The 25,397-nt window shown below is 44.4% G+C and overlaps 1 protein-coding gene across 1 annotated transcript in view; it reads left to right on the top strand.

Moving 5' to 3' along the window:
• OTUD3 (OTU deubiquitinase 3) overlaps positions 1 to 25,397 on the top strand; it is a 50,413-nt gene that overhangs the window by 20,337 nt on the left and 4,679 nt on the right. The window contains exons 2-6 of the mRNA XM_078642486.1: positions 16,142 to 16,290; positions 18,151 to 18,263; positions 21,486 to 21,608; positions 21,903 to 22,046; positions 24,789 to 24,885. Coding sequence (XP_078498612.1) covers positions 16,142 to 16,290; positions 18,151 to 18,263; positions 21,486 to 21,608; positions 21,903 to 22,046; positions 24,789 to 24,885 — 626 coding nt within the window. The remainder of the gene's footprint in view (positions 1 to 16,141; positions 16,291 to 18,150; positions 18,264 to 21,485; positions 21,609 to 21,902; positions 22,047 to 24,788; positions 24,886 to 25,397) is intronic.

The raw sequence follows: 25,397 nt of genomic DNA, 5'->3' as shown, positions 1-25,397 counted from the left end.
GCCAGCTCTTTCACAGGAGCGCAACATTTCCATGCTCCCCCCATCTGACCAAAGCTTCCATTCCGGACGACAGACCCCGGTGTCTCACAGAGGATTACACACACACACTCACTCGCTCGCAGCACCTCGCACGCCTCGCACGCCACACCTTTTTTAGTACATTGTTATATACTGTATTTATAGTGCTTGTTTATTTTATGATTTTAAGATACAAACTGAATAAAGAAAGAATTGATTGATTGACAGGACATTGAGATTTGTGATTTTTTTTCTATTTACTTATACTGCAGCTATATAAGGTTTTTGTTTTTCTCCTTCCTATCTTTACTGATGAATGGTTTTCTTTGATGGTTTTTTATTAAGTTGTGATTTTAAAGTCTTCGGGCTTTATTCTGTTGATCTGATGGAAATGTCTGGTGACAACAGGTGCCAAAATATTGTCTTCTAGTTAGTGGAAGCATCTAAAGGGTGAGCTTCTTATACCAGTGATCCTTAAAACAGCCGAGAGCCTCAAATGAAATGCATGCAGAAATGACTAAGAGTAAGACATAGAAGGGCAAAGCAATTTACTTTGGGAGGTCTTCAAATGTGTTATCCTTTTAAACACGTCAATGTTTGGCATCAAAGTAGAACTTGTTTTTGAGGGTTTGGACTGACCAGCTTGGGAAAGAAGAAACCTGAAAGGCTCTGTTATCATTAGTAGCCTCACATTTGCTCTGGATTGATAGTAAAGTGAATCAGTTTTAAATGTACAACACTATCGAAGGTAACTATTCCCCCACCCTCCTGTTCACCAACAAAAAATGCTTATCTTGAAGTGTGTGTTGGACTTGGCCCTTTTTGCAGGGTCCTCCCTAAACTTTTTGCCTTTCTCCTATCCTTTTTTTCTGACATGGTGTTGGTGATTTTAGGAATCTGGGCACTTTAGCACTGCTGTCCAGTGTAAAGTGCATGTGCTCTCTGTGTTAAATATGGTAAGATTGGTCTACACCTGTTTGGCATATTTAATTTATCTGTCAGTCCATTGTAAAGTGGTATCTCATATACCCAGGGCTGGTGAACTAAATGCTCTTGGTGGGCTTGCAGCGCTGATTGCGCCACCCACCAAAATAGCCTTTCAAACCTATCCCAGGTATCTGCCATTGCAGGGCCTCTGCGCGCAGTGTTACTGCCGCTGTGACGTGGCGCCTTAAGTGTGTGCCATGTCTGTGACCCCCATTTTTACTGCATGTCAGTCACCCCTAAGGTAGGCCCTAGCTAGCCCTATGGGAAGGGTGCATTGCAGGTAAAAGTTAGGACATGTTTCTTAAGTGTGTGACATGTCCTGGTAGTGACAGCCATTTTGGTTTCTCACTACTGTGGGGCTGCCCTCCCATAAGAACGCATTGGGGATTCCCTGATAAGTGTTTCAGTGGTAATTCCTGATATATGAGGCGCAGCGGCGTCAAGTTTAGTATATTTGGAATTGTCGTAATAAATGCTGCGCAATGGTGTGCAAATTTATTATAACTATTTTAGAAATGCCACTTTTAGAAGTTGGCATTTATGTGTGCTGAGGGTCTGCCTGCCTGATGTGAATTGAATGTCTGGCTTTTGAGTGACAGGGGCTGGGAGGGGCAGGGTGAGTCGGCACTTGGCTGAATGAGACATCTGCATTGGGAGTAGTGGGAGGAGTAATCCCCTGACCCTGAATAGGTCTGTGCCTAGCCTGTACAATGCTGGCTCTGCCACCTGTGGTGTCTGCTCACCGAGCCCCCACCTGACAAAGGGTAAGAGGAGCCTGGAAAGCAAAGTGCTCACATTTACCTCTGAACCAGTTGCATCTGGTTCCCCCCAAGCCCTGCACTGCAGACAAAGGAGAAAGTAGTTTAAGTTTAGGGGCTGTGACCCCTTGATTTTGTGCTGTTCCTGTGCTACTGGGGCGTGCTGCTGCTTGGGGCAGAGGAGGAACAGCCATTGGGGCTTGCCTCCCTGCTGGAACACCCGGTGTGCTGGCCTGCTTGGGCCCAACTGTGCTCCTTAGATCTTTTCCTTGGATTTTACAGGACCTTTTGGCTTCTAGCTCCTCGTGAGCGCTATACTTTTGATTACCCTAGAGGAGAGGGCAAGGGCTTCACAGCGCGGAGCTGCATCTCCTTTAGGGGAATCCTGACATGGGGATTCCCCCGCATTATTGCTGAGCAGGAGCCCACCCTGCTGTATGCATATTTTCAGGGTGGGTGCCCACCCCGCCTTGTGGTGCCTTTAGAGCGGGTCCCCACCCCGTGTTTCTGCAGTCAAAAAGAGCGGGTGCCCACCCCGCTGTCATGCTTATTTTGCGGGGGCTCACCCCGCATTGAGGATTTGCTTGACGAGTGGGTGCCCTCCCTGCCTGGCCTCCGAAAAGAGGAGCCGCCGAGAGAAATCACTGACGCGACCCGGGACAGGCGACCCGGAATCCAGGCGCCTGCTGCCTGGCAGTGGGCGGGGCCAATCCACGGAAGCAGAGGCTGCCGGAAAGGGGGAGAGGGACTGCAGCGGGGCTACCGTGGTGAAGGGAGAGCCCAGCGTGTGCTGCACCGGGCAGAAATTAACTCCCTCCAGAGAAGTTCCGCGCACCGGCACTAAGGAGAGAAGGAGCCTCGTGGGCTCCTCTCCTCTGCTCCCCGCCATTGCACCAGCGAGAGAAACTAAGAGCGAGGCTCCAAGGAAAGCGGGACCCACCGAGGCACATTGTCGGTGCTTGGGGACTGCCGCGTGATCAACGAAGCCGGCAGAATGATCCACAGAGCCCTGGTGAGTGGGGGCTCAAGTGTAACCCTGTTGGGGGTGTGTCTGGCACATGGTCGGTGCCTGCCCTCCGTGGCCACTCTGAGGGCCCCGTGAGTGCCCGTGTGGCTTTCACAGCTGCCCCGCCTGACAGTGGGCAGCTGCAGCATTTGAGGGCACTTTTGGTTGTATAGAGTCACGTAGAGGGGCTCAGGCAGCACAGTAGTGCCAGTGCCTCTTTTTGTTTCTCAGTTGTGCAGCCGTGCCGGGAAACTGCAACTTGGGGGCATTTGTGTTTGCTGCTGAGGCAGCCTGAAGGCCCTTCGCGAGGTCCTCCCAGAGCCCTGATATTTCTGGACCGAGGGCCTTTGAGCCCAGAGGAAGGCCAGTTGGCCTGTGGTCAGTTTAGAGTGTTGGTAGGGCGCAAGACCCTAATGTGATACCAATGCATAATGTGTTGTATGCCCAGGTTTCAGGCCTACTATGTTTGCTTATCAGGTTCAGGCAAGATGCAATGTTACCGGTCATGACTGGCTGTTTTACCGGAATGTGATGTGACGTATGTCCAGTGTTTAGGCATAATGTGTTTAGGCCTAATGTGCTATTGCATGATGTATCTATGGTGATGCCTATGACGTGTTTTATGTTTAGGATGTTCATGCATAATGTTTATGCTGGTGAGGCCTAATGCGTAATGTGTTTATGCTAATGAGCTGTGTGCCTAATGTGATTTATTGCCTAATGTCATGTTATGATATTTTAGGATGGTGTCTAATTCCAATGTGTTAATACTTGGGTCATTATGGTACCCGTAGTTACTGGTTGTGTTTTTTTACTTGCCTTTTCTGATGGTCCTTCCTGACAGTGACCCTGTCCTGTATATAATCCCTGTGAATATTGCCATTGCCAGTTGGCACAGTGTAAATGTGTGATTACGTTTCGAATGTGTTTATAATACAAAGGCTTTTTTTACATTGCCTTGTGTGGAGTTTGCTTTGTAGTGTGCCTAGTGTGTTGCTGCTGTGTGTGTGTGTGTGTGTGTGTGTGTTGAGCAAACTCTTTACACATTATCTCTGGGATAAGCCTGACTGCTCGTGCCAAGCTACCAAGGGGGTGAGCAGGGGTTATCTTCAGCATGTAACTCCCTTGCCCTGACTGGAGTGGTGGTTTCTGCCTGGCTGTGGCGCAAGCCTTCGCCAGAAAGAAATCCCATTTCTAACCGTGCCCATTGCAGAACTGCTTTTTTTATGCAATGGATGTGTGCCGAAACCTATTTTGTTCAGTAGCCAAAACCAAGTAGCCATGTTGTGGTGACATTCATGGATATTTTTGGTATTTGCTAAAATAATTTACCTGGTGCAGAGCAGAGTTGCAACAAGTTCTCGTAAGAAATGGGAATGGTAAAAATTGTTTGCAACGCAGTCTGCTACAGTGGTGTACAAGAATGAGTTCCAGAGTGTTTCAGTGAAACTAAAGCTAGATTTTATTTGAAAAATGATTGTGCGTGATGCGCCGATAGAGCTCTGAGAAGGTTGTGACTGTTTGACATCCTGCCTGCAGAGGCCATAATTCATCAAAACGGAATTCCTCTTAATCGCCGTCCCCGAACAAAACTCACACTATCCTGGACTGGATGAAGCACCCAACGGCTCCTAATGGACAACCGCTCATAGTCGACTCAGCAAAATCTCTAGGGGTAACGCTAGACAATAACTTAAAGATGCAGAAACACATTAGCACCTCAACAAAAGGAGCAAACTTACACCTTAAGACCCTGCGAAAACTGAAACCCTTTCTGCCCGCACACTATTTCAAACAAGCAGGTTAAGCCCTTGTAATTCCCCGCGTGGAATATGGAGCAGTAACACTATGCGGCCTCCCTAGGTCATCCACTGCTCCGCTAAGAGCTACGATCAACTCAGCTGCAAGACTCATCACAGGTTCTAAGAGAAACGCTCACATTTCCCCAGACCTGAGCACTCAACTGGCTGCTGTTTGAAGTCAGAATTCACCTAAAAATCGCTTGTATGACACACAAGGCCCTCTACCACAACGCCCCACAATACCTAGCTCAGAAACTTGTGCTCTCTGCGGGCAGCAGAGCCTCCAGGAGTGCCAAGACTCTTCTCCTACAACCTCAACGATTTGCCAAGAAAAAAATGTATAACCGGTCCTTTTCTGGTATGGCTCCGAGGATTTGGATCGCCTTACCCAGTGCAACAAGAATGAACCCTTCCACTGCCTCCTTCAAAAGAAAAGTGAAAGCTATCCTCATGGCTAAATTCACTTTAACTCTGTCTATTCATTGTTAATGTTATGTTGTTCTTTGTATGCTATATCTTGCCTTCTAATTATGACCTGTAAAGCGCTCTTATACTCGCAAGAGACTTGTTCGCGCTATATAAAACCTTCAAAATAAATAAATCTTGGCCAGGAGGAGGCGGCACATCTCTTAAGTGCCAAAGGGTCTCCCACAGTGTGGGATGTATCCAGGCTGTGCCTACCAGTTGCTGGAAGAGCCTAACCTGGGCCAATTCCCTTTTAATCCTTCCTTTGTCTTGTAACAATTGGTAAGTGATAGACAGGTGTAAAGTCACATGACTTAAAAATACACCATTTCATTACTTCCTGTTGGGTGTCGTAAAAAAAAAAATGTAGCTGGCAGAAAAGCGCATTTCCTTCTCTGCTGAAGCTGCTTTGTCTCCGAGTCATGTAACTGAGGGACAAGTTCTTCATAATCTCAATATTCCAAGTTCTGCTTCACATAATGTGGGAAATATGGCAGCCATTTCACCATTATCCAATATGGGACCAGCTGCGAAATACAAAAGACAACCAAAAAAGTATATTATAGAAGAGAGGGTTATTAGTGATACCCGGCAAGAGGGGGCAACAACTTTTAATAAAGAGCAACTTATTTGACTTGACAGAGCTTGTATGTGTTAAATTTAAATCTTTTAAAATTAAGTCCTCTATTGTATGATCATTTGGACACCATCGACGCTCATTTAACAACATTTGGGATGGAAGTGACTGGAGTCGTGGTTCGAGCTCCTTGACAGGTTTCTACTGTAGAGGCTACAATACAGAACATTGGAAATTGGGCCATGGTGGCGGTGTTGAATAGCTGAAAAAGCACCAAAAACCACCCCCTTTAGCAATATTGGCTTTCAAATTTTGTGTAAGGTTGTTAATAAATCTACTTCATATGCAGAAATTAATTTAATCTAGAGTCAATTGTTAGCAATTTTTTCCTTTATTAGGATATATTTCTTATGTGCAAAATATACTTCTACAAATAATTCTTTTATCTTCATTTAGTAAACATTTTGTTATGACAGCCAATTTATTATTCCCACTTCCTATGCATTCATCCCCTCATAAAAATATGTATCACACATACCAAACACTCTACATCTAAAAACCTATTTACTTACATGTTACCACCATCGATAGTCATTGCTCATTCAAAGTATTACATTCATATGCTCTCTTTAAACCTGATTATTTTCTTTTATAGTCACATGAGTATATGCAAGTCATTTCCCTCATTCATTTTACTATAGGCCACAGAACATGTAGTTAATTATATCAACACAATACATCTCAGATGACAGTTGACTTCCACATTAAATTAATTTCTGCATATGAAGTAGATTTCTTATTAAAGGCCTTAAAATAATTTGTACAGACAATATTGCTAAAGGGAGGCGGGCTAGAGCAGGCCCAACAATCTGATTCAAGGTAACATGCAATGTTCTACAACACGGATACTTGTTAATTGTAGGTTCATCCAAGCCTATCACTTAAAATGGGCAAGTCATTTTTCTTAAATTGATTTTTGTAATGATTTTTTCCTAAGGGCAACCATAATTTCCAGTCATTATTTGAATTTATAGATGAACTGGGTAACACAGCCTATTGCTCTGGTAAGGGCCTAAATCTGATTTTAGGTTGTCCCAAATGGGCTTTTGGAAGACTCTCCCGCTGTCAATCTCTGGAAGGATTGCACTTATCAAAATAGACCTTCCCCGCCTCCTCTACTATTTCGCCACTTTGCCCTTATCATCGCCTCTCCCTTCAGGGAGTGGGAAGAGGTTGTGAGGTATTTTATCTGGGGTACTTCGTGTTGCAGGGTGTCCATTGGGAAGCTATACCTACCCACTGAGTCGGGTGGCCTAGCGTTGCCTAATTTTGAACAGTATTACTTAGCCACACAATTGCAATGGGTTGCCAGATGGTTGTCCCGTTATTTGTCTGACACCGCTTCTCTACAACTCCCACTAGCCCAGGTAACCTTTTGCGGATTTTCCACCTGTTCCAGCACCAGCTCCAAGCTCAGACCCCGACACACTCCGACTCACCGTAGCCTATAAATGCTTTCGTAGGAGTCTCTTCCTTACCAGAGATACCGTCCCCCTATGCCCCCAGCTATCCCACTGCTTGGAACCTCACGAGGAGGCACGTACACCACTGAAGCTGAGCTGGGACACTGGATCTCGGAGGGGGTTCAGGACATAGGAGCTCTCTTCTAGGAGGGCTCCTTTGTCCCATATCAAGACCTCCTAGCAGAGCGGAACCTACTCCTGGGGCAGTTCTTACTACACAGGGCACTCATAGCCTCACTGTCATCTAAATGGGGTGCACTCGCGATCCACCCATGCACCACACTTTGCAATAACTCCATGTGATGGGGACTGGGAGGCACCCGATACGCTGGTTCGCGTCCTCCATCTTGCACCACACGGAAGCTGACCTTACTTGGCTTCAACAACATTAGGAGGGGGACCTGTGGAGGCCATTTACCAACAAGGAGTGAACCGATGTCTGGGGCAGCCCAACATGCATTCCACGCAATCAGCGAGTCAGGCAAATTCAATTCTTCGGGCTACACCGGGCGTACCTTACCCTGGCTCAAACAGGTTTTTTCTCCGCATAGACGCAGCCTGCTCTCGTTGCCAGCAGTTAGACGCCAACATTCTCCACATGTTCTGGGACTGCCCAGTTTTACATACAAATTGGAGCAACGTAACAACTACCCTGATAGCCTACACATCATGTGCTATTCCTTCTAACTGGGAGATCCACATACTGCACCTTTTTGGACGGAACAAGAAGTACAGGGCTGCCAATAGTTTCCTAGACCTAGGGGTCATAACAGCCAAACGCTTGATTACCAAGTGTTGGAAATCCCCTTCATCACCTCATACACTAGCTTGGCGTTGTTCCCTGCTAAACTGGGCCAGAGCGGAGGGGATCGCACTGCATAGGGAAGACGTGCTCGGCCTTCGTATATTCTCACTAGTGCCGCAATGGGACACAATGGTTTCAACACTCCAGGAAATGGTCACTAACACAGGGGACTCGAGCATGACCTCTGGGGCCGCTATCCATAGTCCATCTCCCACTGGAGGGGATGCTGAGTAACACAGACTTCCTGATCGCAATGATCCTACTGTATTAAGACTCCTTCATCTGATCCCACTGGCTCTAGCCTCCCTGACTGCACTAGACACGGCAACAGGTCTCAAGCGACTTCCCCCAACCTTCCTTGCATTTTGTTGTCCTCCTTTTGTTGTGCCCTATGTCCCCAGTTTGGTTCAATTTGCACTATATCTATGCTGTCTGCATGCAAGCCTTCCAGCTCTGAAACACTTCGACATTGATATGTCTTGTCCATGGACGGCAGCCCATCACAGCCACTATGATATACCCACCTGTCCCCTTTTGTATCATTAGTTACTGGGCGCCTTACAGTTGGCAACCACTGTTCTCTTTTGGCTGTATAAACACTGTTCTGTCTGAATGCTATCAGATTGCTGGATGGACAAATTTGAAACCATATTCCGTATACCAGCTAGTGAATCTGGTGATGCCTTATTGAAAACTAATCTACCCATTGGCAATTCACTTTCAGCTCCGTTAAATAGTGTCTGCAATAAATACATTATTCAAACAAAGCTCTAGGACAAGATGAGGTCCCAATGGACTTATATAAACCTAATGTTGAACTGTAGGCCCCCTTCTCAAATGCTATTAACTCTGCATGTAAAAGTGGGTGCTCAGAGACCTGGTGTTCAGCAATCATTGTACCGATCTTCAAAAAGAGAAACTGGCATGATCCCTGTTGCTTCTGGCCGACTTCACTGTTAAATATAGCAGCCAAAATTACTGATCGAGTTGTCCTACAGAGGCTATTAACCTGGGTTTCCTACCACAATATATTATGAGGTCCAGTATGGGTTTAGGTCTAGTCTGGGGGACATTAAAGCAAGGCTTACATTTGCATTTAATAATATCTAAGTACACTTGTACATCGCAAAACCTACCGCTTCATGTTAGACCTTTATGCACCTCTCATGTGCCTTTGATAGTGTAAATAGATTGAAGCTGTGCGTTTTACTTCATGGTATGGGTGTTGTTTATTGGGTTTGTGGATTTCCTTGGAATCATTTATTTTGACTAACTGCATCAGTGAGATTTGGGGGAATTGGGTAATCCACTGGTACATTTGGCTGGCACAAAGAGTGCGCCAGGTTGCTTTCTGTACCCATCCGATTTATGTTATATATGAATGATCTATATGGGTTTATTGTCCCGTACCCCAATGTTTCAAAAAGATTAACAATGTCTTTGTTAAAACTTTTACTATGGTCAATGACCCAGAAAATGTATAGTCTCGATGTCTTTCTATCAAAGGCGACTATATTGAGAACTATCATCATTTCCCTTATATAGTGGTCACCTTTGAGCGCTCGAACACCTAGGGCCCTTGCTTAACTATTATGAAACAACCTTTTGCGTGATCAGTAGGTGTTTGATTTAACCTGTTCGAATAGGAAACAAGCCAGTAGCCCTTCTACTGCATATTCACAACAGGAAATGTATTCCAATAGGGCCAGTATTTGGGGGTATGATGATGTAGCAAGTCCGTAAGTAGAAGAAAATAGACTGCAGACGTCTTTTGGGGCTTTCTGGCTGTAGCCTACACTACACCATACACAAAGAGGTAGGACTAAATTATGTGGAAGGGCAAGTTTAAATGGAACCCTTGCTGTTGTGGTCTTCCATCTGAGGTACAGCTCATGCCTCCTTAAGTAAAACAATAATTGAGAACAGTGTATCATACTACCATGGTCTTAATACCATCTGGATTCAGTATATTGAGGTGGTTACTCATTCCCTGGAGTGTACGATCTTATAGATGTAGACTGGTTTTTGTTACAGAACTGAGTTTTCCCTGGCACAATGATGCAGCTTCCATATACACATATCCCTTTGATAAATCCTCACTTCAGAAATCACCTTGGACTTGGTACATTTTGTACTTTTTGTGCCGATTTAATGGGTAATTTTCCCATAAATATTTATTTCTTAGGAGATGAGCCTTCAAGCGACGAAGGTCAGCATTAATTATTTTCAAAATTCTGCCCTCCAACACAAACTCATTTCACTGATCATTTTTGCTAATAGTCTGTTTCATTGATGTGCTTAAATGATTGTGAACCATAATCGAATACAGATGATGATTTTGTGAAAAAGGACATTTTGAGTTTGGAAAAATGAATAAACCTTGAAGGAACAGGTGAGAAAAAGGTGTTACAAAATGAGAAGCCTTAGAGAAGTCCTATTATCTTTGAATAGGCATGCAGATAATTTTGTAGAGACTGGTAAAGCTGAACATTCGGTAGTTAGCTGCAACATTAAGCATACTAGGTTATTTGAGAGTAGCAAACTCATATTCTGTCCTGGCTTATTGGTTCCTTTTAGAAATTGAGGTTTGAGTGTTAAGGCACAACGGAGTTCAGTATTCCAACTGTAAACTTTACCCTGCTGAATTTAAGATAATTCATTTTTGGATTACCAGGATGTCCAAGCTCTCCACTTTTCTTTTTGCCATGGTTTAAGGGCTGGACTGTTCCCATGGGGCACAGGTTCAAGACTGATTTGCATATGGCTGGGTCCAAACTGGGGTGGTGTGGTGAGCAAAAGAATGGTGGATTAAACCCAGATCCTTGTGACTGGGGGTGAATGTTTGCATTGTTCAGCATTCCGTCCATCATTTGTTCCTTTTTGCTTTTGAGTTTCCCAATGACACAATCAAGAAAGACTGCTCTTGGAAACACTTTCAGATTTCTATTTGGGCCCGGGTAATGAGTGTTTTTAAAAATAAATGAGACGAAGGTGAAACTAGAAACAGGTGGAGCTAGAGATATTGCAACTTCCAAGATGAACAATGAATGTCTGGAAACACTACACCGTTCAGGTCACAACAGTGATGTTAAAGGTCAAGAAATGAAGAGAAATCCTGATTCCCAAAACATTGGGATTTGTGATGCACTTAAATTACAGCAAGTCACATTCTTAATGTTTCTTCACCAACAGACCCACAGGACGATACACTAACTGTCAAACCAATGGCTTATTTATATGCTGCTCACAACGCAGCAAAATGACAGTGTGCTGTGTAGTTAGGCCCCAGATTTTAAAAGATGCAACTGCCTCGGATGGAATTGCCTCGCATGTGGAAGTATGGTGAATCCACATGATTTTGAAACAATTAAGCTTACAAAAGTGACCACATGGATGCTAGGGGAACCGAATGGCCAGGGCAGCAGTCCAGAGCCTGATCTTTGCAATGATTTCACAATGTGCTGGCCCAAAAGTCTTTGGTATCAAGATTATGGGGTGGCTGTGGTGGGGCTCACTCTGATTTTCAGAAGTTTGTCAGTGGAAAGTCTGTTTGCAGTGGTTAACAAGAATGTCCAGTTTGGTTGGCAAAGTTCCTTGACGATGTGTGTTGATGGGCTTAGTCATGTTTAGTTCATCTACGAAAAGCTGGTGGCATTAACCATTGCCGTGCCACCCTGGTGGTTGTGACTAATATGCAAAAACAAATGGAGTACCACCAGTGAGAATTCACCAGTTGCTGTAGGGGTGCACGGTTTCTTTCGAAAAAAGGGGAAAAATCTCCTTTTATTAGAAACCCCTCACTCATCACCTAGTGATGACATGCTTCATCATCGGGGTCCACCCTAATGACCTAGCGTCATCAGGGTGTGCTTCAACACCTGATTGCAGTGGAGCAGGTTGTGAGTGATGGTGCGTGAACAAAAGGGTAAGTGTGTTAAAAATTGTCCTGGTTTTAACTTAGAAAAATAAAGACTTTTTATTGGTAAGCAACTGGACAATGTTAAAATCGTGGCGAGATAAAGTGAGGGCATTGATGAGCCCGTGTATCTCTTTTATGTGTTGGGTCTACATGTTTCAACCTTGGTGGTTGTGTTGAACCAGGTTTTCATCAGGACCTAAAACCAAAATGGTGGATGGTCTGCGTCCCCTAAAAGACGCACCCGATCCTACCATATGGAACCACTGGATGGCAAAAAATGTGCCCGTGGTATATGCTCGCTCCACAGTGGGTGAGCTGTAAAAATCAAAACACCTGTAAAAGAAGTATGGACATTTGTCACACATTGATCGTATTTACAAGCCTGTAACGTAGTGCAGTGCTTCAACGTTGTGTCAGCATGCGGTCTCACCCCGTTACATGGTGAATTCAGTGGTAGCATAATACTGTTAATATTACCGGTATTCGCGCTTTACTCCAACATACTTCTAGTGGGAGGAGGGAAGTGATAGTGCACAATGCGGGGCGGTGAGTATTAACCGCAACTTGCACACTAAAGAAGTGCTGTGATTGTTTTCTTATTCACAACTTGCACGCAGTACTTTAATTCATCACCGCGTGGTACTGTCTCGCATACTAATTAGTTTGTGCGAGGCTATATCAACTTTGGATCGTGCATGCACTGTCATAGTAAAATTGTACAACATAGGACAAAAAACGAACATGATGAATTAAAGTACTGCGTGCAAGTTGTGAATAAGAAAACAATCACAGCACTTCTTTAGTGTGCAAGTTGCGGTTAATACTCACCGCCCCGCATTGTGCACTATCACTTCCCTCCTTCCACTAGAAGTATGTTGGAGTAAAGCGCGAATACCGGTAATATTAACAGTATTATGCTACCACTGAATTCACCATGTAACGGGGTGAGACCGCATGCTGACACAACGTTGAAGCACTGCACTACGTTACAGGCTTGTGAATACGATCAATATGTGACAAATATCCATACTTCTTTTACAGGTGTTTTGATTTTTACAGCTCACCCACTGTGGAGCGAGCATATACCACGGGCACATTTTTTGCCATCCAGTGGTTCCATATGGTAGGATCGGGTGCGTCTTTTAGGGGACGCAGACCATCCACCATTTTGGTTTTAGGTCCTGATGAAAACCTGGTTCAACACAACCACCAAGGTTGAAACATGTAGACCCAACACATAAAAGAGATACACGGGCTCATCACTGCCCTCACTTTATCTCGCCACGATTTTAACATTGTCCAGTTGCTTACCAATAAAAAGTCTTTATTTTTCTAAGTTAAAACCAGGACAATTTTTAACACACTTACCCTTTTGTTCACGCACCATCACTCACAACCTGCTCCACTGCAATCAGGTGTTGAAGCACACCCTGATGACGCTAGGTCATTAGGGTGGACCCCGATGATGAAGCATGTCATCACTAGGTGATGAGTGAGGGGTTTCTAATAAAAGGAGATTTTTCCCCTTTTTTCGAAAGAAACCGTGCACCCCTACACAGGGGTGTGGAATTTAATAAAATATCTACTTGTCCATGGGGCAGGCTGCTTAATACATCTACTTGTCCTGTAACAAAATCCACGAGTCCCCTTTGTGCCATGTAAGGCAGCAACAAATTACGCAGCAATCTCATTATATAAGAGTTCTGATATAGCCTCTCTGATTATGCCACGGTTCATACCATAGTAGTGTTTGAATACTAGCAATTCCCTTATGCTGCTATGTTTCTGCAAGTCTACATACTGGGGTTGAAGGTAGTGGTAAGCAATAGTTCCAGGGTTGGATTGCCCTTTTTAGTCTGTACAAACCTACTAACGTGCATGATTTAAGGGTTTTCACCAATTCCTCTCTAATCATTTCCCATACTGAGAACGGTTGGAAATTTACTACTGACAGTGGCAGACTTAAAACTTCTTCCAGGGTTGGGAAAAAAAGTGGTTGGAGGAAAAGTGAACTTGAAAACATTCAGATTTTCACATAAGCAAATCTACACCTGCATATTTGCTCATGCTAAAATGCAGTTCACAAATATTTTCTGGGAGTACTATTTCTTGGCCTACTTCTGTAAATTCTTGTGAATTCATGGAAACTGTACATATGCACTTAATGAAAGGATATACACCATGGATGCACTTTTTAGACTAATTGGGTCTCTAATTAGGCCTGGCGTTAACCATGACCTTTTGTTTTTTATTATATCTCTCTCCGTCTGTCTATCAGCTGGCGTCACTGTAAGTGACAGTATTTTGCTCTTTTACAAGAAGCATATTGGCACACAAAGTAGTTTTGCTCAGTGCCCAGAACTGCTGTGGCAATGTGTGCTGAGACCAAAATTTTTTTGTTTTGCTTTTGCCATGGCTTGTTAGAATGGTGAGGACCCAGCAGCTCCCACACTGTTTAGGTTTTACAAAAACCATGCCTAAACAAGTCACGCCTTGACAAAACCAATAGGCTAGCCACCAATTTCAGACCGACTAGCTTTGCCAATGCTTGTTTGTTCTTGTTTTCCATATTCATATTTAAACTGGTTACACTGAAATTCCATTCTGAATATTTTTGGGAAATACTAACATACAACAACATGTTACTAAATGATGCTGCAAAGATACGGTACCTAAAATCTTACAGTAGTTTAGCTACATGTTTCCTTTTCTTACATGCATTTTGTTTGTGAACGTTTTATTTTGAAAGCAAAGAATCATCCCTCTAGCTTTCAAGCTTCTGCAAATATTTGCATATAATCAGAGAGCATTCTGGGTGCATTATACAGAGCCTCATATTATTACATTTTGAAAATGTGTGTACACTTTTATACTGGAACCACCGTCAGTAGTGCAGGCTGAGCTTAAAACATTTACTTTCAGTGCTCACCCTAATAATAAAGACTTTGCTTTAATGAACCATATATACAAGTTTGAACGGCATTAACACACATATTACATATAACACACACTTTACCTTATTGTAGAGAATGCCCTTCCCTGAGCCACAATGTGGTAGTGTAAACTGGCAGCCAAAGTGCAGTTTGTGCTGCCCCCTGTTAAACTGGCAGTTTGTGCTGCCCCCTGTTGGGCCTACTTGTCCCAAGGACAAAGTGCACTTTAAAACGTGTTGCCCTTGACCCCAAACCATATGTCCCGGGCGTCGGGCTATAGGAATTCCACATCCCTGCTACAGCAACTGGTGAATTCTCACTGGTGGTACTCCTTCATTTGTTTTTCTATATTAGTATTCAGGGGTACAGGAGTACTCCCTGTTCACTCTGGTGAACATTATCCTTGCTCTCCCCATTGTTTCTGTATGTGACTAATATGCACCTCTGATGGATGGAAGTGGCAAGCAGCTGTTATGACATAAACAATAGGAGAGAGTTAAGGGATTTTATCCACCGAAGTGGACGGAACAATACTCCTAGTCCCCTGGGTTAGGTATCTAAATTAACAAAAGTAAGGAGTACCACCAGAAAAAATGCTCAGAGAGCGATTTCTGCGGGATGGTTCACTATCAAAGAGAAGAAAGTCCTTCTTTGTTTATTAATAACCCCTCACTCACCGACCTGGTCGGTGACATGCTTCATCATCGGGGCCACCTTGATGGCCGAGTGCCATCAAGGTGTGCTTCAACACCTGAACTACAGTGGAGCTGGTATGTGAGTGATGAATGTGAAAAAGAAGTAAGTGAGTTAAAAATTGTCCTGGTATGACTTGTATGAAAAAACTTTATTCTTAAGACTACTGGACAATAGTAAAATATAAGTGTCGATACAATTAGAGGTTTAGTTATGACCAAGTGTATCTGGAGAATATGTGGTGGGTCTACATGTTTCAAACCGTAATAGGAATTACCGGTTTTTCTTCAGGACCAGATCAAGGAAATGGGTGGTCAGGGTACACTAACACCCTGCCGTGCCTGCATTACCTTGTGCCTTGACATCAAAATTCGTGATGCCAGGCGAAAAAACAAAATAAAGGTATAACCCGGTAGTGGTTTACCTAAAAAGACTCCTAATGAAGGGTCATAGGGCAGCACGGGATGAGGGAGGGGAGGCCTGGGTTAAAAACATATTAGTTTTGCAGGTCAATGGAAGCAGTGTACCTATGCGTTCCCTCCAAGCAGCTGTTATGGACATAGGATAGAAGTAGATTCCTTTTTCATTTTGCCAACAGGCTGCTCTGATCTGTATTATTACTCTGATTTTAATGAATACTTTTTTTCCTCTGCAGGAACTGCCTATTCAGGGCACTTGGTGACCAGCTGGAGGGCCACTCCCGCAATCATTTGAAGCACCGCCAGGAGACTGTGGACTACATGATCAAGCATCGACAGGATTTTGAGCCTTTTGTAGAAGACGATGTGCCTTTTGATAGACATGGTGGGTGTCTCCCCTGCACTGGTAGAAGCTGTAGGCTTTAGACCAGGAAAGGATATGGACTAATGTGGCAGTTAAATCTTGTGCCGTGTAAGGGAAGGGTATATTTTCTGAAATAAAAAATGGGATCCTGGGTGAGGTGTATTCCCTTCTTTCCTGAGTGGAAGGGCTGGGTGTGAGTCAATGTGACCGTGGAGCACTTGTCTAGAGGTCAGTTGGAGCCTTGTGACTGTGACGATGTATATGGGCTGAGGGTTGGGGGGTGTAGACCTGTGAAAGGAAGTGTGTTGTGGTTGGAGAGAAGATTAGTTTTTGTGAGTACATTGGCGGAAACAAAATGAAGCCTTGTTTGTGATGGCAAGACGTGTGAGGGGATGTTGCGCTCTTTTGTCTGGAAAGGCATGCTCGGGTGAGATACGAGACGGTGCCTTGTGACTAAGTGCATGGTGTAGTAAAGAATATGGAGTCACCGGGAAAGACCTGTTTTTCTTTTGTCAAGATATTCCTGTACCAATGAAGTGTTATAAAAAAAGAAGCTAATTCTGGTGATTATGAAGGAATGCAGGCGGGAAGATGGAGCTTTGTGATTGTAGAAGCATATTTGGGTGGGAAAAGGGACATAAGCAAGTGGTACCCACCAGGACTGGGCGAGTAGGTCCTTGGGACGGGGAAAAAGCACAAAGGAGGAGAGGTTTTCTGATGGTGCAAGCATATGGAAGGGAGTGAAGCTAATTAATTGGGGGGTGGGTGGGAGAACGGAACGTAGCCTCGTGCAAAGCCTCCAGTGGAGGAGGGCAGGTGTAGCCTTTTGATGGGGAATCCACTCAGCAACAGGGTGGCTAGGATAGTAGAAGACCAGGTAGAGCTTTGTCAGAAGAAATTCTTGGGGATGAATAAGTAGTTGAAGCCTTTGAACTGCGGAAATGTTCTTTGAGCTAAGAGTTGAATCATTGACCATGAAATTGTGCAAGCGTTGGGTGAAGTGTAACATTTAAAGTGTGTCTTTATTGGTCTGGAGTTGGATTCTGACAATAGGAAAAGCTGATGTTTGGTTTAGGTGGAACATTCCAAAAGAGCGCAGGGTGGGAGATGAGGGAAATTGTGAGTTTGTGCATTCACTGAGAAGGTAGATCACAGAGTAAGGGGTACAGTCCACTAATGGCGAAATCATTTTGGGAGGGGAAATAAGGCCTCCCTTTGACTATTAAATGTGTGGTGAAGGACCACATGTAGCACTGTTGGATTCAGTGCATATGGGCGAAGGGTTATAGTGCCTTATAAAGTGGAAAACATACAGACAAGAAGGGAATGCTAGCTAATTGTTATGTGGCCTAGGGATCTAGAGCTTTATGCAAAGAGGGCATTTTATACTCTGTAATGTTGTTGTTTTTTAACACGATCTACAACATTACATAAATGCTCATGGTATGCCAGTCACCTCCCCCATTCCGTTTTATGTTTCTGGGGACACCCCCTGCAGATGTACATGGGTTGTTAATGTTTGGCGAACCAGTCAATCTCCATTTTCCAGCTGGCTCAAGGAGGAGGAGATGGAGAAGTCCAGAATTTGGCAATCTTTCTCTTGGACAATGTTATGCCGATCCCAGTGAGGGTTCTGTGCAGAGTGGGACTTGTAACCATTACGGAGTTATTTTCCAGTGTGTTTTTGAGGGCCAATATGGAGAATAATGTGAATGTGCTTGGCTTCCTCTTGGCACTAGAAATGGAGGACAATGTAACAAAAAGATTGTAGATTCAGTGTGGGAGAGGGTACCTATAAGTCTTGCAAAAGCCACTAGTGGGTCTGTAAAAACTCTTGTAGTGTTGCTCCTAGACATTTCATTTTTTTTTTTTTTTTTTTAGTTGCCAACTTGGAGAAACCAGGTACCTTTGCTGGCAATGATGCAATTGTAGCATTTGCACGAAACCGTCAGGTGCAGGTTGTGATACACCAGCTGAACAATCCGTTGTGGCAGGTAAGAGCTGGCGACCAAAGTAGCCTCAACTGAGTAGTGTCGTGTGTGTGAGGGTTGAATGAAATTTGGCAGGTCTGATGTGTAAGCAGAAAGTCTGCTTTTGCGAGTGGATTAATTGAGGTGGTTCCTTGTATGCTTTGGACATTTTGGTCAGAGTGGAGGGTGGAGTGCAGTTAGCCTTTTCATTGTGGTGGACTCTTAAACATTGATTGGTTTGCCTTGATGTAGTGTAATGCTGTGTATTTTTGTGTAACAATCCATTTGCCATTTTCATGGGCTTTTCACATTGCTGGGTGTTTCTTTATGGAGACTTTTGTCATCGTCTGCATGATAACAGTGGAGGGGAATTTATGGAGCGCAGGAGGGTGTTGTGACCATACAACAAATTATTTCTGTATAAACTGTTCCAATGTTACTGTATGCCATGTCCCTGAATTCTGATTTAGCCTAGTTGGGGCTCATGAAAAGTATAACTTTCTAAAAATTAAATTCTCATACATGTAAATAAAATCCAACTTCAATAATGGATTGAATTTTTAATAAATATGACAAATAGACCTTGAAATACTATTCTAGTTAATCCCTGTCAAAAGTCTGATCACAGTTTATATATAGTCTGGACATTTACATTTTCCAGTATCCAGACACAGCCCTGCCAGTAAAAATCAACTGTGGGGGCTGTCATTGGAGTAACATGCCAAATTTAATTTTGCACATGGATCCCTTTTGAATATCAGATACCCGACCTTGTGCAACAAGTGTTACTTAGGGATAACTTATTAATAGTTAAAAGCAGGGTTTGCCTGCCTGTCAGAAAAGGTTATTTTTGACAGGTTTGTCAGCAGGCTTTTAGGCTGCTGTAGTCAGGCTGCACATGGTAGACCGGCTGCCAGGATTTACAGGCTTGCTCTGTGGGTGGCACAATAGGTGCTGCAGTCCACAGGTGGCATTTAACTTCCTGGCCATAGGTGCATTGTCTACAGCATATACCAGGGAATAGAAGGCAGTAAGGGGTGAAACTAATTTAACCATGTACATAGGGACGCACAGGCACTTTTCACCCGTTTAGCAGCATTTCAGTGCACAGTAAATCCAGCAAAAACAATAGGCTTAAAATGGAGGGGAAATCATACCAAAGACGGTACTTTCCTATAGACTTCTTATCACAGTGTTGCTGTACTAGTGTAGATCTGAAAACATGGTGATCCAAGCAGCACAGACATTGATTCAGGGTATCTACAGGATCCCACTCGCAGGTTGATAGCATTTGTCCTATATTTCTTTGTATTACTAATCCTTTTATGCCAGTAAGCTGCTTGGACTTTGATTTATTTTGTGAGATGCATGTGCTAGCGGAAGTAAATGTTCTTCCAGGCACAGCCCGTCATTAAGGGTGGAGAGCCCCCCCCCCTCTTTCCAAATCATATGATCAAAAGTGAGTTTGACAGACACTTTTGTTCAGGTTAGGTAACCAGGTGCTGTGCAGGCACCTGAGTCCAACTTTGCTTACCGAAGATTTCACAGCTCTGTGGGCGTGAAAATGACTCTGTGTGTGTGTGTGTGTGTGTATGTGTATATATATAATATATATATGTGTATCACCTCTGTTGCACGACAATAATACTCCCTCACAAGGGCAGCTTTGTGAATCTGGCCTTGATTGATTATCTCTGCAGGGGTTGGTTCACCTCTCATTAAATCTTGCTGTGCTGCCTGAATTGGGTCAGGCAGCGCAGTAGGTGACTTTTTTTTAACAAAGCTCTGTCCCTGGTGCGATGAGAGGGCCAGTGAGCCTTCACAGCATAGTGATAAATGCGTGTGCTGACCCGACCCTCTTAAAATTGGGTCATGTATGTAATCTGTTTAAGGATGCCAGGACAATCCTAGGAAAACCAGGACTGTACGGGTGATCCTGGACGTCTGGTCACTCTACCGAGGGGAAATGTCACCAATAGATTAGGACCTGGGCACTTTAGTTTCAAGCCCTGAAGTGCCCAGAGCCGACTGTCTTATCATTGACGCCTCATCACAGATTAAGGTAGGCTCAGCAAGACTCACTGACCCCGTCCCACTCTGTGACAAGTAACGGAAGGTTCTCCTTTGGTTGGCTGACCATGACCAGATCAGCCAATGAGGCGGCGGCAGGATCTTCTGGTTTCCCTTTCCCGAAGCCCACCACAACTCCCTATTATGGGCCACCTCTTTATTCTTCACAAGTCTTTACTGATATCACTACCCCTGTAAGTCAGATGCCTACTGGGAGATATTTTGCGATTCATTGAGCTCTCCATATAACCTGGCATGTGTGGTTCCAGGGATTGCATCGTTGCCCTTGAATTCGACAGACCCTGCAGATTCAGCCTATCAGTCCCCATGTCTATGTTTATTTTGCTTTATTTTTCAAATGTCTTTAGAATTTTGGTGATGTCTTCGTACCTTTTTTCTTCCTTGAATGTGTGTTAACTCTTAACCTGTCTGAGCTACAAGTCTTCTTGATCCCCTGTACCCACTCTCAGCCTTTCTTGTTTCACCATGTGTTGCTTTTACCAACCAAGTGTCTTGCCACCTCCCACATTAGTGTATCACTTGATCCATTGTGCTGAAAGTCTATTCCCAGAACCAGTTTATGAATCGCCGTGACCTTTTCAGTGTGTCTGCCTGTCCCTGTGCCAGACTTCCCTTTTCAGTGTTATCTTTCTGTGCCACTGTATTTCCTGAGCAACTGTCCGCACACTCTTCTGGTGGAAGTGGATTCCTCACTACTTTGTAGGTGAATTACATGTCCTCATCTATATGCATACCCTATACTAGTGCCAGTCTACACCCTTTTCCACTGTTGTGTTCCCAGAACTGTGATATGGCAACCGTGGGGACATGAACTTGAACTCCTTCTCCCTAATCAAAATGTCTCTGTGCAGCCAAGAGTTGTCAAGGGGGTGATTGGTGGAAAGAGGGGCGAGCGAGCCAGCAATCTGCTGAATCAACTCAGTTTCCTGAGAGTGCCGCCTTGTAGTAAATCTAGAGGCATCCAGGTTTAATTAAAAGCTCTTTGTAGGGTGCTCATGGACATGCCTTGGCACTTTCGGATGCCAAAGTGGCTTGGCCTCAGTAGTCCGAGTCCTCAACATGACTCTAAACTGTAAAGAAACCCAGCTGGTGGAGTTTTAAAGAACACTTCTGTTGTCACTTATGCCTTGTTGTCCTTCTCCGTGAGTGCATCAGGTCCGTGGAACAGACAAGCCTGGTGCCCAGGAGCTGCATATTGTGTATCGCTATGGAGAACATTACGACAGTGTGAGGCGCCTTAATGACAACTCGGAGACTCCTGCCAACCTCCAGACTCAGGTGCGTGGGGTGGGGCATATAAGTGCACGTCACCTTTTTTCTATTCTGGTAACTGCAGTTGGATCTTGCTTGTCCCTTATCTCTTGTTCTGCTGTCTCTCATTCATATCTCATTTTCCAATTGTTGCTTTTCGCTGCTCTACCTGGGCTTCTTGCTCCTTGTTGCTCTCTCCTGACCTCTGGCCCCTCTCGCTGTCTGGTCTGGTGCCCTAGTATGCTTCCTGAGTGCTTCTGTTATCCTTCCACTATGATTCTCCTATCTCCTTTCTCTACATGTATCTTCTTGTTCTTCCAGATGCTTTGTAATGATGATTTGAATTGGAATGAAAGAAACCAGCTGAAAAGCCTTAGGACCGAGACAGAGGATTGGGGTGATGAGGACTATCAGCAGGAGCTGGATGACGCAGTGCACAAAGTGCGCAACGCTACAGGCTGCTCGGTCAGTGACGATAACTGTTGCACATCTGAGGAAAAGATAGCTGATGGTAGAACAGCTACAGTGGTGCATCAAAGCTTGCAGTAGGGGACTTGCTGGTGAACGTTGATGCAGATACATGTGTAGTTGTAGATGGAAGTGCCTATCCTGTCCTTGGGGTGGTTGAATGGGGGGGGGGGGGGAGGGCAGGGGGGTGTCAGGATTTTAAGTGCTGTGCACTGCTACCTAAAGAAACTGTCTCTTTCTTCTGAAAGATGGGAAGGTAAGCACAGATAGATGCTGCTTTACACTGATAGTGCTTGAGTTTGCTCCTCTGGATGATTCTGCCTGCATATAGAGCTGAGCCTACTGCAGGGGTCTTCAAACTGGGGCAGGGGAGGGCGGGCTCTGGCCAAAAGAAGCATTATGCTGATAAAAGTGCTTTGTTTTACGCTGAAAAAAGTGAGTGGCAGTAAGCTGCTCTGTAATGGGCCACCAGTAACCTATTGACATTCATATCCTAGCTGGGAGTATGTCCAAAGGGAAGGGACTCCATGTATTCTTCAAAACCCCCTCTCCACTTCTAATAAGTTCAAAGTTGGACAAGTTACACCTTTACTAAAGAAACCAACTTCCGACCCCACTGATCTAAACAACTACCGTCCTATTACCAACATTCCCACTCTCGCCAAACTGTTGGAAAAATGCATTCAACTACAATTGACAAAGCACATAGAGCAGTTTGATCTCCTCAACCCTCATCAATCAGGCTTCAGAGCAGGGCACAGTACAGAAACTGCTATGACTCACATAATTGACGACGCCCTACAAATCTTAGATCAAAATGATACCTGCCTCCTCATCCTTCTTGATCTCTCTTCAGCATTCGATACTGTGAAACATGAGAACTTACTCGAGCTCTTAAGCACAAGAATGGGTCTTTCTGGGACTGTTCTTCAGTGGTTCACCTCTTTTCTACACAACAGGTCTCAGAAATTCAAGAGCAACAACTTGCTGTCCTCTCCAGTACCTGTATCGTTAGGGGTCCCTCAAGGATCCTGCCTATCCCCTACTTTGTTCAACTTAGTTATGGATCCTCTCACCACCCTGCTACAAGCATCCAATGTACACTTTCACATGTATGCCGATGACACTCAACTATATCTCAAATTAAATCCCCCAAAGACATTATCCGTCTGAACTCAACGATCAGAAACACCCAATCCTGGCTGGCCGATAACCACCTCAAGCTCAATGCTATGAAAACTGAGTTCCTTCTAATCTCACCTCCCGCAAAAATTTCCACCACTCAAACCTGGCTTAAATACCTAACTGCACTCAATGTCCAACCGACCATCGTGGATTCAGCAAAATCTTTAGGCATAACACTTGACACCAATCTTAACATGCAGCAGCATATCAGCAAGGCAACTAAAGGAGCGAACTTCCAAATAAATACCTTGAGGAAACTTAAACCCTTCCTCCCAGCCAAAGACTTCCGAAATGCAGTACAAGCACTAATCATCCCTCGCATAGACTACGGCAGCATCGCCCTCTGCGGCCTCCCCCTAACTACAACTGCACTGCTAAGAGCCTCACTAAACGCGGCAGCGAGGCTCATCACTGGATCTAAAAAGCACTCACATTTCCCCTGACTCCAAATCCCTGAACTGGCTGCCTTTTGAAGCCAGAATACATCTGAAAATTGCCTGCATGACGCACAAGGCTATACACCTGAACTCACCCGGCTACCTCACTCAGAAGCTGACAATCTCCGGCGGCTCCAGAACCACCAGAAGTGCAAGCAATCTTCTGCTGAAGCCTCGAAGATTCCGGAAGGAAAGAACCTACAAACGCTCCTTCTCAGGAATGGCGCCTAGGATCTGGAACTCACTCCCTCCTGAAACCAGGCTCATCCCCTCCACTTTTCTTTTTAAGAAAGAAGTTAAAGCTATCCTCATGGCTAAATACACTTGAACTACTACTCTTGATCTTTAAGACTCTGCGTCGATCTGTACTACTTGTTTGATCCTTTGCACATGTGTTTTACTTGTATTATCGACCCTACCCGATTGTTCATGCTCCTTTGCACATGTGTTTTACTTGTATTATCGACCCTACCCGATTGTTCACGCTCCCTCTTATTTGTACTACTTGCATTGTTGACCCACCTTCCTAACTATGCTCCCTCGTGTACCCACCCTACCTCCTACCTCCTGCCTATGTAAAGCGCTCTGTTATCTGCAAAGATCTTGTTCGCGCTATATAAAACTTTCAAAATAAATAAATAATAAGCACACTGTAGATACTTGTACGCATTAGCAAGGCCTGCATGCCCAGAATAGTGTTTGGCAATCATGTATTTGATTGCATTTTTAAAACCGTAACTGCAATGCTTAAATAAGTCTAGACGTATGTGAACATTGCTGATTGAAATTAAAAATTGTGAAAAATTGGGGGGGGGGGGGGGGGGGAATGGGGGAGGTCCAATGACTCCGCCGAGGGGGGGGGCGGTCCAATGACTCAGCCGAGGGGGGGCATTAAAATGTGTGAAAACCGCTGCCCTAGTGGCATCTCAAATTGCGTTTAAAACGTGTTTATTTGTAAATGTTTTTGTTAGGATATTTATATATCGCAGAGTAAATGAAAGTCCTAGTCTGATCTTTTTTGGCAAGGCCTTCCTGGGCCCAATTCTCAGGTTGATTTAGTGACCGTGAATTATTTCTGTTTTATGACTTACATGGGATTTCTTTTATCTATGCGTAGGATGTTAACCTAATCCTGCAGAACCTTGAAGCTGAGAGCTATGATGTGGAGTCTGCTGTATTCGCCATTCTACAAACCGAGGAATTAAGCAGAATAGGTAAAGTGTTACTGGTGAGCCAGCCTGTGGTTCTTGATCTTTCCCTGCTTTGATGTCATCCGCAGTCTTTGATGGATGCTGCCCCTGTATTTGCCTTGCAAGTGGTTGCCCCCAATAGTTGTGGCAGCTGTGCGCGTCCATGACAAGTCAAACTACTGTGTATAGCTGCCTGATTGACTCATCTGTGTTCACCTAAGGTAATCTCTGACTGTATTTGACATTATCTCGTAAGCAGAGGCTGGTATTACTTGCACACTCATTGCCTTTGGCAGCACCAATCACCCCAGACTAGCTACTGTGTCTCCCAACTTAAGGCAACATTCACTGGATCTCTATTTGGCTGTAGCCTATTTATCCCTTGTCCAGTTCTGGCATTTCTTTAGTGCCTTGCAGCTTTGGCTCCCAACAAGCTGCTGCAATGTTAGAGGCTGCTGACTGAGTACCCACAATTGGTGGTGTATCTCCTAAGTAGCTGCTGTGCATACTTGCTTGTGGCAGTGCCTCGGACAGCA

This window comes from Lissotriton helveticus, chromosome 5_1, assembly GCF_964261635.1.
Source record: "Lissotriton helveticus chromosome 5_1, aLisHel1.1, whole genome shotgun sequence".
Classification (NCBI taxonomy): Eukaryota; Metazoa; Chordata; class Amphibia; order Caudata; family Salamandridae; genus Lissotriton; species Lissotriton helveticus.
Note: the sequence above shows the minus strand (reverse complement) of the source record. Positions and strands in the feature narration are given on the sequence as shown.